Raw genomic sequence first — 12,898 nt, 5'->3', positions numbered from 1 at the left:
GGTCATTTGTAGGTGGGGCTGAGTGAGGGGTGGGGGAATTTCCTTCCCGGGGTACCATCAAGAATGGGCAAGGGAACCCCTCTCTTCTCTTTTCTACCCTATGACCTGGCGGAGGAGAGGGGGGCACCTGCCCTCACTGAGCAGGAGCAGAACTTCCAGTGCACCACCAGGGCCGTTTCCAGGCTTGCAAAGTTCCCCTCAGGAGCACATCCCACCCCTATACCCAGAATACGTCCTTGGGCTCCCTGATGGACCTCTTACTAGGGATCCTCTTTCTTCTTCTCTAGCAGAAGACAGAGGCTGGGAAGGGACAAGGAAGGGTTGGCGAGTGGAGAAAGGAGAGCAGATGTGAATACGGAATTTTCTGAGTGAGAGGGATTGACGTAATCATTCTTCATGAGTGTCTTTGCAAAGGACAGTAGCAAATAGTGGTTAAGCATCTGGCAGGCTATGCAGCCAGTGACTCCAGATTCAAGCCTCGAACTGCCACTCATCAGCTTGGAGGAAGGCAGAGCAGAATCTGCTCTCTAAGCAGAGAAAACTGGTACTAGAGCAGGGCTCTGAAAGAAATCTTCTGGTCCCAACTAGACACTGTGGAGAGACAGAGCTAACAGACATAGCCTCTGCCTACAGCCTGGTGGGAAGACGGTACACAAAACCCACAAGAATAGACTGGCTTGGTAAGGAGGGCAAAACCCAAGCTGGGCTTTGAAGGTTGGTGAGATATGGAGAAGTAGAAAGGATTATGGGAGATACTCCAACACATGAACAGTTCTGGGGAAGAGTGGTAGAGATTTGCATGGCGTTTATGGTAGATACTGAGAAACGTAGTTTGGGAGATCTGTGGGTCAGAGAGAAAGGGCACCCCGGCTGCCCAGACTAGGATCTTTTGGTGGCCAAGCTGTTAGCATCATGGCTCAGAACTCTCACTGAGGTCATGACACATCACACAGACTTGAAAAGTGGTTAGAACCGGATGGGAAAGGTCTCAAGTTATATTCTAAAGAGGCATGAGAATGGGCATGAGAGATGACATGGTATCTGCTGGCGGGTGGACCAGGAAGGCAGGCCAGTAAGAGGCTACTGAGAAAGTCCAGGTCTGGGGTGTGGATTAGTACGAAGGAGGATGGAGGCACCTCCTCATTCTCAGCCCTCATCGTCCTGGCTTCAGGGTTTGCCACTTACACTGCTAACCAGTCCTTGTCTCCCTCCCTCTCTCTCTCTCTGTTTGTCATGAGTTCAATTTTAATTTTTTGTATATATTTATTTTTTATTATAGGTCATTTACAGTTTTGTGTCCATTTCTGCTATACAGCATAGTGATCCAGTCATACACACACACACACATATTTCTTTCTCTCATATTATTATCTCCATCATCCAGACAACGCTTGTCTCTTGAATGTGTCTCCTCTCAACGTCCAAGACTCTGAGCCTCCCTTCATAAACTTTCCTGATCTGGATCACTTTTCTTCTTCATCCCTAAAGCTCAGCACAAAAATGTCATCCCATCCTCTTTTGCTCTTAGCCTCAGATAACTTCTCCGTCCCCAGACCTCCACGTTCTTCTTGCTGGAATAAGACCTTGTTTGCTTGAAGTCTTGTTTTCAGCCTTGTACCCTGGAACCTAGATGCCTGAAAGTGTGACAACAGTGCCTCCTGAATAGGCAGGTCACCATGCAGAGCCTCAGCAAGGAGAACCGCAGCTCTGTGTCCGAGTTCATCCTCCTTGGCTTCTCCACTGAGTCTCAGGTCAGAATGGCTCTGTTCACTTTTTTCCTCCTTCTCTACCTCATCACACTTGTGGGCAACGGGCTCATCGTCGCCCTGACCTACTTGGATGCACGCCTCCACACACCCATGTACTTCCTTCTCAGTACCCTCTCCTTGGTGGACGTGAGCTATGTCTCCACCACTGTGCCCCAGATGTTGGTTAACCTGGTGTATCCGAGGAGGACCATCTCCTGGGGAGCTTGTGTGGCCCAGATGTTCATATTCCTGGTCCTAGGCATTGCTGAGTGTGTCCTCTATGCTGCTATGGCCTATGACAGGTATATAGCCATTTGCTTCCCCCTCCGCTATACCCTCCTCTTGAGCGGTCCCATTTGTGTCAAGATGGTCACAGCCTGTTGTTCCATCGGCATAGCTGGGGCCCTGATCTACACTGTCTTCACCATGCGTCTGCCCTATTGTGGCCCCTACAAGATAAACCACTTCTTCTGTGAGGTCCCTGCTGTCCTGAAGCTGGCCTGCGCAGACACATCCCTCAATGACCGGTTGGACTTCATCCTGGGTTTCATCCTGCTTTTGGTCCCACTCTCCTGCATCCTGGCCTCTTACATCTGCATCTTTGCCTCCATCTTAAGAATCCGTTCATCCCAGGGGAGACTCAAGTCCTTCTCCACGTGTGCTTCCCACATCACGGTGGTCACCATGTTCTATGGGCCAGCCATGGTCATGTACATGAGGCCAGGCTCCTGGTATGACCCAGAGAGGGACAAGAAGCTAGCCCTTTTCTACAATGTTGTCTCTGCCTTCCTCAACCCCATCATCTACAGTCTGCGGAACAAGCGTGTAAAGAGGGCCTTTCTGAAAGTACTTGGTGACAGAGGGACAGCTCCATGACCCAGCATGTTTCAGAGTTGTCAAAATCATGAGCAGACTTGATGGGGCTCATGTGGTATCATACATGTATATTGGTTCTGACCAATCTGAGCCTTTCTGAGGCTGTGAGCTACCCAGAAAGGGTGAAGCCACCCCTACACTGAAAATCTTCTCATTGATTGGAAAATCTTCAGCTGCCACCACCCAACGACTCAGTTGAGTACTGAAGGCAAAGGATTTCTTTCACAATAACTATGTCCTTATGGTTCAAAGCTATTGCTTTTTTGTTTTTCCTGGGTTCTCTCATCTCTGGAATTTTATGTCAATTCAATATAATCAGAGCCAAATGTTTAACACACACACATATTTTCTACAGCATAAAGGACTAGGGGTGAAGATGACATAAACAGTAGACAGATTATGCAGAAACAGTCTTGCTTTACTGCCTGACTTGCACTCACAAGTAATATCAACATTGCTTTACACTTGGTACTACGAAATCTAAGCTAGAATTATTTTAGATGCGTCTGTGTAACAATATGGCTAATAACCTGGTCCGAACTCAGCTTGCGAAATTAACTCTTACCTGGTTTTACATTTCAAGTCTCACTTTTGAGAAAGTACATATTTCATTAAAAACATGTGTATATATCTCTCTGCATTTCTCTACGTATATCTATATAACAAGAGCGTCAGTCAGAGATGCACAGAAAGAAATGACAGAAGAGAGTATAACAAAGAGGAGTTCCTGCTGTGGTGCAGTGGGTTAAAAGATCTGGCATTGCCACAGCTGCAGCGTAAGTCACAGCCACAGCCCAGATTCAGTCCTTGGCCTGGGAACTTGCATACGTCGCAGGCACAGCCATTCAAAAAAAGAAAAAGAACATTAAAAAGACCCCATTTTCTCACACCCAAAATAAGCACATTAATATTTTGTCATATTTAGTTTGCATCTTTTTCCCCTTTTTTAAAAAAGGAAAATATAATTACAGATAAAGTTAAAGTGTTCTTTGAATATTTCCAACTGCTCTGAATCAGTCACTACCATTAAACTGAAATCTATTCAGTATGTTTTTAAGCTTTTGCTTCCATACAATTGTATCCATAAGTAATACATAGACTTGTTTTTGTATGAAATTAAACTTTTATAGTGGTGTCATGGTATTTGTTAACACATTAGGTCTCTGACATCTATCTGTTTGATGGTTATAGGCCCAACTCACCGTCTTTAACAGGTCTTTTATGTACCACATCTCATTTATCCAATTCTGGATATTGAACATTTGTTTATTTCCGATTTTTCACTATTTAAACAATTCTGCAACAAATGTCTTTGGACATTCCTTCATATATATTAGTATTTACGCATAGCAGTGAGTTTGGCAGATGTTAGAATCCAAGAACTTTCAAACGTACTAGATCCTCCTAAGCTATTTTTCCAAGTAGTCATACCAGTCTATACCTTCCGTTCTCATCAACACTTGCTCATGTTATCTGTCGTAACCATTCTGAAGTTCCTCTCTCATCGATAGAAAGTGTTCAAGTTTACTGTTAATTTATAATTCTCTGGTGACTAGTGAATTTAACATCTTTTCCGAAGATTGTTGGTACCATTGCGTGATGAAGTCAGCCCTGGAGGTAGACTTCTAGGTTCTAACCTCAGATTTACTAACTCAGTGATGCCGGGCAAGGTACCTAACTTCTCTGAGTCTCAAATTCCTCATCTTTTAACGGGAAGAAAATACTGTAGACCTCAGAGGGTTGTTGGAAGGATTAAATGAGATGATATATGTAAAGCATTTATCATAATGGAAAACAAATAGTACATGCACAGTGCGTATGAGATGTTACATACCTTTTCCTAATTTGCAGCTTATTGTATATTTTGGATACTATTCTTTGTCTGCTGTATGCACTGACGATCTCTTCTGTCAGTTTATTACTTGTTTGCTTTATTGCAAGAGCAGTGTATGTTTGTTCTTAAAATTTTATAACAGATGCAAAAAACACCCATTACCTTAGACTTGGAGGTAACTGCAGTTAACATTGCAGCATCTAAAATTTTTTAATTGCTTTTATTAAATTTTTTTGGCCACACCCACAGCATATGGAAGTTCCTGGGCCAGGGACTGAATCCAAGCCACAGCTGCAGCCTCTACCACAGCTGCAGCAACACTGGATCCTTAACCTACTGCGCCACAGCGGGAATTCCACTTTTATTCATATTTTAAGGAAAATACTATAGCTCTTAAATGACTTATTATCTCGTTCTATAATTTTTAAATTTAATTACACTGTATGTATTCTTCCATAACTTGATTTATTCACTCAATATAGTTTTTAGCATTTTTCCACGTTGATTTGTTTTCACTGCTAAAAAGTAATCCTTTCACTTTTTGGATGAATAGACTACAATAATCTTTTAATGAATAGAATATTCATGAGTTTATGAGTCTTTTCCTTATGGTTTCTCTTAAATGAACATATGTCAAAGATTTCGCTGAGCTGCAAGAGGGGAGACCAGGGAGGTGAACAAGCTTCAGCACGGAAGGGCTTTGGCAGCGGAACAGAGGAGCTGAGACTAACTTCGGCACATGGGAACCAGTGAAGGGTCTGGAGCAAGGTAGGAGCAAAGAGCTGCAGGCTAGAGAGACAGAACGATGGCTGTATCAGCTAAGCAGATGCTTATTGGCCAGTGAGCCTGTTGCTGAAATCAGGCCCTGCCCCTTGAGAAGGAAGATAGGGGATCACAGACCTGGAAACCCTGGTTGCTTGGGGCGGGCAGCCAGGGAGAAGGCATTCCAGGCTGGGCCAGGGGAGTGCTGGAAAAGAAACAGACCTCCAGAGGTATGAGGAGGCCCTTGGGGTGGGGGCTTCCCTGTGGAGCAGGCAAAGGCCTGCAGCCCTGAGGGTCTCAGAGGGGGCCAAAGCCAGATTTAGCTGGGCCTGGACACCACCAAACCCTGAGCTCCCCTCGAGTGAAGGAAGAGGCCTCCAGGTCCTAGTTAGTGCTGCAATGGACTCCATGCTGGAGCCAGAATCAGGATAGTGGGGAGCAGGAGAGAGTGACCATCACCCAGGAGGAAGAGCTCAGCCCTCAGTGTGGCCAAAGGAGTGACCAGTAAGGGGACAAGGAAGGGACATCATCCGGGGAATGCAGGGCACAGTAACGCTCTAGGGCCTGGCCCTGGCTTCCCACCACCCTATCGTGCAGGGAGGCAGGCTAGAATGAGCCGGCTGGCCCAGCCTAGGGAGCCCACCTGTCCCAGAAGCCAGGCTCTTGGGCTCAGCTCTCATCAGCCTCTTCCCTGTACCGCTCCTGACTTCCAGCCCAAGTCACAGTCTGGCTCCTGTGGGGAAATATTGGGCCAAGTGCCAAATGTTAAATCCTGCCCACAAGGACTGTCTGTGGGCAGGTGACCTTATTATGCTCAGAAAGGATGGAGCCTGAAGCTTCTTTAGCCCTCCAGGCAAGACTGAACTCCTCCCTACTCTTTGGCCAGAGATATCAAAGGAGAACGAAGTCTTCGCTGCTGCCTCACTCTCCAAATTGTAGGATACATGTTCCTTCTGTTACCCCCTTGGTGCTATAGTCCTTGCATGGGAGAGGCCACAGTGGGAGCCTGCGTGAGAAAAGCGTCTCTCCAAGTGATCTGAAACGACAGAACCCACCTAAGCCCCAAGAGGCCTCTGGGCAGTTTCAGACCTCCATGGGCACCCTTCTTTATAAGATACATATTAAAGTGTACCATATCCCACAGCAAATGTAATTAATACATCACTTCTGATGAGACTATGTAAGAGTTATTGAGTCACCACTGACGAACTGATAAAATGGTATCGTTAATAGTCATTTAACTATTCACTAATTTTTATTCGGTGGGGTCCCTAGTTTTGAGCCAATAATCTTTTCCACATCTCTGTCTGCAGACATGTCTGAAAGCTCCAGGGCCCTGGACACGTTGCCTGCAGTGCCTTTTTCTCAGCTTTGCTGAACTATAGTTGATTGACAATGTTGTGATAATTTCTGCTGCACAGCACCGTGATTCAGTTCCACATATACACATACCCATTCCCATATAGGTTATCACAGAATATTAGGCAGAGTTCCCAGTGCCACACAGCAGGTCCCCACTGACCATCCAGTCCATGTCCAACGGTGTGCATCTGCCAATCCCAGGCTCCCAATCCACCTCTCTCTCCCACCTTTCCCCTTTGATAACCAGAAATTTGTTTTCAAAGTCTGTGAGTTTGTTTCGGTTTTGTAAATAAGTTCATTTGTATCATTTTTTAAGATTTCACATATAAGTGACATCATATGCTCTTTGTCTTTCTCTCTCTGACTTAACTCCACTTCGTATGAGAATCTCTAGGTTCATCCATGTTACTGGAAATGGCCTTATTTCATTTCTTTTATGGCTGAGTAATATTCCACTATATATCTGTACCACATCTTCCTTAGCCATTCTTCTGTGGCTGGACATAGGTTGCTTCCATTCTTAGCTATTGTAGATAGTGCTGCAATGAACATTGGGGTGCATGTATGTTTTTGAGTTATGTTTTTCTGTGGATATATGCCTAGGAGTGGGATTGCTAGATCATGCTTAAGTTTTCTGAGGAACCTTCCTACTGTTTTCCATAGCGACTGTACCGATTTACATTCCCATGAACAGTGTAGGAGAGTTTCTTCTCACTACACCCTCTCCAGCATGTACTGTTTGTAGGCTTTTTGTGAAGTGATGCTTCATGGTAGTTTTGATTTGCATCTTTCTAATAATTAGTGGTGTTGAGCATCTTTTCATGTGCTTTTTGGCCCTCTATATGTCTTCTTTGGAGAAGTGTCTCTTTAGATTTCCTGCCCATTTTTTGATTGTGTTGTTCGGTTTTTTTGATACTGAGTTGCATGTGTTGTTTGCATATTTTGGAGATTAGTCTCTTGTCAGTTGCTTTCTTTGCAGATTTTCTTCCATTCTGTGGGTTTTCTTTTCATTTTTTTTAAGATTTCCTTTGCCATACAAAAACTTTTAAGTTTAATTAGGTCCTATTTTTTTATTTTTGTTTTTATTATCATTGCTCTAGGAGAGAGATCATAAAAAAATATTGTTGCAATTTATGTCAAAGAGTGACCTGCCTACATTTTCCTCTAAGATTTTTATATTATCCAGACTTATGGTTTAGGTCTTTAATATATTTTGAGGGTTTTTTTGTGTATGGTGTTAAAAGAATGTTCTAATTTCATTCTTTTACATGTAGCTGTCCAGTTTTCCCAGCACCATTTGTTGACGAGACTGTCTTTTTTTCCAGTGTATATTCTTACCTCCTTCATCAAAGATTAATTGCCCATAGGTGTGTGGGTTTATTTCTGGGCTTTCTACCCTATTCCATTGATCTATATTTCTGGTTTTGTGCCAGCACCTTACTATTTTGATGACTGTAGCTTTGTAGTATAGTCTGAGCCCAGGGAGCCTGATTCCTCCAGCTCCATTTTTCTTTCTCAAGATTGCTTTTGCTATTCAGGGTCTTTATGTTTCCATACAAATTTTAAAAGTTTTTGTTCAAATTCTGTGAAAAATGCCATTGGTAGTTTGATAGGGATTGCATTGAATCTGCACATTGCCTTGGGTAGTGTAGCCATTTTGAAAATATTGATTCTTCCAATCCAAGAACATGGCATATCTTTCCATCTGTTTGGTCATCTTCAACTTCTTTCATCAGCACCTTTTAGTTTTCAGAGTATAGTTCTTTTGCCCCTTTAGGTAGATTGTCTTAGGTATTTTATTCTTTTTGATGTGATGGAAAATGTGATTGCTGCCCTAATTTTTCTTTCAGATCTTTCTTTTTTTTTTTTTTTTTTTTTTGCCTTTTAGGGCTGCACCCTTGGCATATGGAGGTTATGGAGGTTCCCAGGCTAGGGATCTAATTAGAGCTGTAGCCACCAGCCTACACCAGAGCACAGCAATGCCAGATATGAGCCGGTCTTCGACCTACAACACAGCTCATGGCAACGCCAGATCCTTAACCCACTAAGCGAGGCCAGAGATCAAACCCACAAACTCATGTTTCCTAGTTGGATTCAGTTCTGCTGTGCCACGATAGAAACTCCTTGATCTTTCATTATTGATGCCTACAGTTTCTAATGAATGAAACAGCCCTGGGGATGCCACTGGCAGGAGGAGAGGACAAGTTCATGGACTTCATCACCCCAGACCTCCCACAGTGCCTCATTTTTTCCCTGGGGAAGGAGGAGCAGCTGAGAAAAGACCTTCCCTTGGGGTCCTGCCTGAGTCCCAGGACATGCCCCCTCCCCGGCATCCACACTCCTGTTCCCGGCTGAGCCTTACATTCTCCCAGCCCAACCTGGGCCTCCAGAAGAGCCTGGCCTGAGCATCCTTAGAGACTGATGATTCTGAGTAGTAGCCTGGTGATTCTTCCCTGGCAGAAAAGCAGTTACAGGAACAGTCTTGGCTAGAGCCCTGGGACCTTGCGCCACACAGGAGTGGCCCCCTGAGTCGGAGGGAACTGTGCCCACAACCCTCTTCCCTGCAAGGTTATAAGCTCAAGACAGCAGTGCCCCCAACCATTCCAGGGAGCAAGCCTGGTGGCTGGCTACTCCCCATGCCCAGCCTTTGACGGAGCTCTGTGTAGGTGCCCAGCCTAGTTCACAGTTCCTGCTCACCTCTGTTTCATTGCTCATGTCTGTGTGGGTGTGTATATGGGTGCTTGGCTCTGCTTTTTTCTCTCTCCGTATCCATCCACACCTTTCTGTCTTTGAGTCTGTTTTTATCTGTTTCTGCCTCTCTTTCTCTTTCTTACTTTCCATCCCTCTTGATCTGTCTCCTGCTGCTGCTGTTTCTTCTTGCTGTCTCTGTGTTTCTCTGCCTCCAGAGTTTTTGTCCCATGTCTCCAGTTGTCTCTCTGAGTCTATGGATCTGATGTTCTCTGACTGGGTCTTCAGCTCACTCTGTGCCTTCCTTTCCCTCTTTCGCTCTGCATGTGGCTCATGCTACCTCTGAATCTGCCTGCAGCACAGTCCCTCTCCAGTCACCCCTGCTTCTCTCCTCTTCTCCTTTGCCTTCTCTTCTCTTCTCCTTTGCGGCCTCACTGACTCACAAGGCTCTTCCTCTTGCAGTGTTTCTCTGGGTCTCCCCTTGAATCTGGTTCCCACCACCCCCCCTCCACTCTCAGTGAATCTCCCTCACCTTCCTGCTCCCTCAGCCTCCACCCCTGTCCGGCTCTCCCTTGTCCGAAGTCACCCCATCGTCCTGCTCTTGGCCCCTCTTCCAGTTCTTTCTCTCTCTCCTGGAGACTGGCTTGCCCCTGCCTCTCGCCACCTGCCCCGTTGGACTCCCTCTGTCTCTCTCTTTCTCTTTCTGCTCTCTTCCAGCTCTTTGCTGCTCAGCCCTGCCTCTTTCTCACAGCCCTCACTCGTCCAGCTTCCCAGCACATTCCCTCCTGGCTTCTCCTTGGTCTCCTGGCCTCGTTCTCCTTTTGGATCTTCACCTCATTTTGTCCCTCTGACTCTACCATTGGGTCTCCAGTCTTTTGTTCTCTTCTTACACAAAGAGAAAAAGAAACATTTTCCCAAATTCTTTCTCTTTCTGAGCCCCCTCCTTCTCCTCCTGTTCATGTCAATTGCACTCTCTCCTCGTCTGTGCCCCCCAGATTCTAGTTCTCTGTGCTTCTCTCTGCCTCCTTTCTACTTGTGTTTGGGCCTCTCCCTCCCTTCTGGGAGCTCTCTGTCTTTATCCATCATTCTCTCTGCATTTGTTGCTTTCTGGTTTTATCTGTTTTTCTGGGTCATTCTTAGCCCCATGCAAGTCTGTGCTGATCTGGGGGAGGGTATGTGTGGGGGGGGGGCTGGAGAAAGGGGAAGGGAAGAGAAAACAGATATCTTCAAAACTTGACAGAATTATATATTACTGCAATCAACCTCCTTTTCTTCTTTTCTTTTCTTTTAACAGATAAGAAACGATTACCTGCTCAGAGTCACGGCAGTAAATGACAAAAGTGAAAATTCAAAACTCTCTTGAGACATTTATCTTCTAGCCTATGCTGTAGAGAGTAGATATGTGAGGGGGAGATAAATATAAGGCCCAAGGTGAAAAAGAAAACCAATTTTCTCTGAAATCTATTATATCCTAACAAGGCTGGCACTCCTAGCTCCACTCCCAGGCAATTTGGGGACCAGAAGCTCATCTCTACCAGGACCTTACAATCGCACAATCAAGTTCTCCCTTCTCATTGCTAACAGGTCATCATCAAACCTGGCTGTGGCAGAGTCAGAAGCTGAAATTCAGAGAATCCAAGAAACTGGTCCTTAAAACACACAGCAAGCCGGCCAAGGAAGGTAAGGGTAGAAACCAGTCCCAAACGCCACTCTGGACAAAGTCACAAATTCACCAAGGGCAAGGAATTGTGGGGGAGCCAGAGGCCTGTGACCCCCATCACCTCTGCTTCCTCTGCCTCCCGCTGCAGGTCCAAGCTGGAGGTGAGAACTGGGAAGCCTCTCATAACCAGAGACCGTGTTCAAGGATCTCCATCTTTCAGGACCTATCTCCTAACCAAACGCTTTAACCTCAACCAATAAATGCGCTTGCATTAAACTCCATAAGCTGATTCCCAAGTACTGGCCGGTGAAGGAGACAGGGGACAACGGGAGAAGCCTTCCTTCCACTCTCCCCTGGCCTTTTCTAGGTCCGATGTATCCGTCTCCATTTCTGATCTTCCTCTCTCATATCCACCCTTTACCTAATTAGTTTGAATGGAGAAGCCAGCCCCTACAAATTCTGTCTTCACTTGAACTTTATTCCGTATTACAAAAGGTATTCATGTCTATTGTAGAAAATTTAGAAAGTTCAATTGTTCAAAAGTTCAAAGTGCAGCCCAAATTCTCAGGCTCCCCCCCAGAACTTCTGAATCAAAACTCAGGATGTGAGGCATAGTAGCATATGACAAGCTCTCCTGGTGATTCTGATGCTGAGTGAAGTTAGAAAGCACTGAGTCAGAGGAACTGGAGTTTGTAGCTGGCTGCCCAGGTGACAGGAGTAAGGCATCCCAGAGCAAGGAAACAAGAGGAGATGGGAGGCGGTTCCAGGAAGGAGACGAGACTCTAGTCCCATGATAGCTGGCAGGAGACCAGAGAGGGGCTGCCGAGATACCTTAGGGACTTTGTGATATTAAACGTTCAACTTTTAAATAGTTTTCTGTTCTGCCCTGCATTGTAAGTCATCTTCATTTTACCCATACCTTCAGGAAAGTCTTACGAATAGCATCCTTGTGTTGGTGAGGGTCAAGGAGGAAGAGAAAAGGGATGGATACTGAAGAGGTCAGTACCTACACAAGGGAGGTAACAATGGGATCAAGCGTTCAGGGAAGGGATTTTAGAGCAAAGTGACCAAGGATGCACAAGAAACCCTCAGAAATACTGGGGAAACACAGAGCAGCTCAGCTAAGGAGCTGTCTTGATTTACTTGCTCATTAGAGGGAAAAGGGTCAACACTAGAATGCTGAAGGACTTGGAATGAACTCAAAGGCATGTCTCTGTTCCACCATAAAATACTCACCCATTCATTTTCTCCTAGGTGGCTTTACAGTTTTATTTTTCTTATTTAATTCTTTAACATATTTTTTTGGCCATGCCCATGACACATGGAAGTTCCTGGGCCAGGGTCTGGACCTGCACCAGAGCAGTGACAATGCCAGACCCTTAACCCTCTAGGCCACCAGGGAACTCCACTCTTTAAAGTATTTAGAATTTATCCTGGTACCAGAGACGGGATTAAGATGGCAGAATAGAAGGACTGGAGCTCAATTTCTCTCATAGAATTTATCCTAGGAGACTACGTGAAATCGCTTTTTCTACTGATATTATCTCTAGCTCTTCATGACCCCTCTGATTTATAACAAATACTAATCATTTGGTTAAAAAATGTGTTGAATCAATGACATAATTAATGAACACCAATAAAGTAACTTCTGTTGTCCCATAAAAAAACAGAAAAATGGATGAATAATAATAATTTTTTTAAAAAGGCTGTCTCAGGAAAAGGAGAAACAGAACACAGCCTACAACACTTCCCTGACTTGTCTTCACCCTTTCATCGCAATGACCGTCAACTAAATCCTGAAGCAAACCTCAACACCACTCAAACTACTGTGGGGACGTATCTAGGAGTGCCCATCTGCTAACCCAAACTTCCCGTTAGGAAACATGAATGAGACATGCGTGAAAATTCCCTGGCACAGAAACCCAATAAATTGCATATCCCCCAAACTCTCTGAACAGGCAGATCGCA

At 45.1% G+C, this 12,898-nt stretch overlaps 1 protein-coding gene across 1 annotated transcript; it reads left to right on the top strand.

The window, feature by feature from the left end:
* On the top strand, positions 1,677 to 2,624 carry LOC100522147 (olfactory receptor 2A12-like). Its single transcript, XM_003128091.2, has one exon. It carries the CDS (start codon positions 1,677 to 1,679, stop codon positions 2,622 to 2,624), a length of 948 nt encoding a protein of 315 aa, XP_003128139.1.

This window comes from Sus scrofa, chromosome 6 (genome assembly GCF_000003025.6).
Source record: "Sus scrofa isolate TJ Tabasco breed Duroc chromosome 6, Sscrofa11.1, whole genome shotgun sequence".
Lineage (NCBI taxonomy): Eukaryota > Metazoa > Chordata > Mammalia > Artiodactyla > Suidae > Sus > Sus scrofa.
The sequence above is the reverse complement of the archived record's forward strand: the minus strand, read 5'-3'. Positions and strand labels throughout refer to the sequence as shown.

Coding starts and splice junctions, on each gene's coding strand:
- LOC100522147 (XM_003128091.2), top strand. CDS start 1,677: ATGCAGAGCCTCAGCAAGGAGAACCGCAGCTCTGTGTCCGAGTTCATC.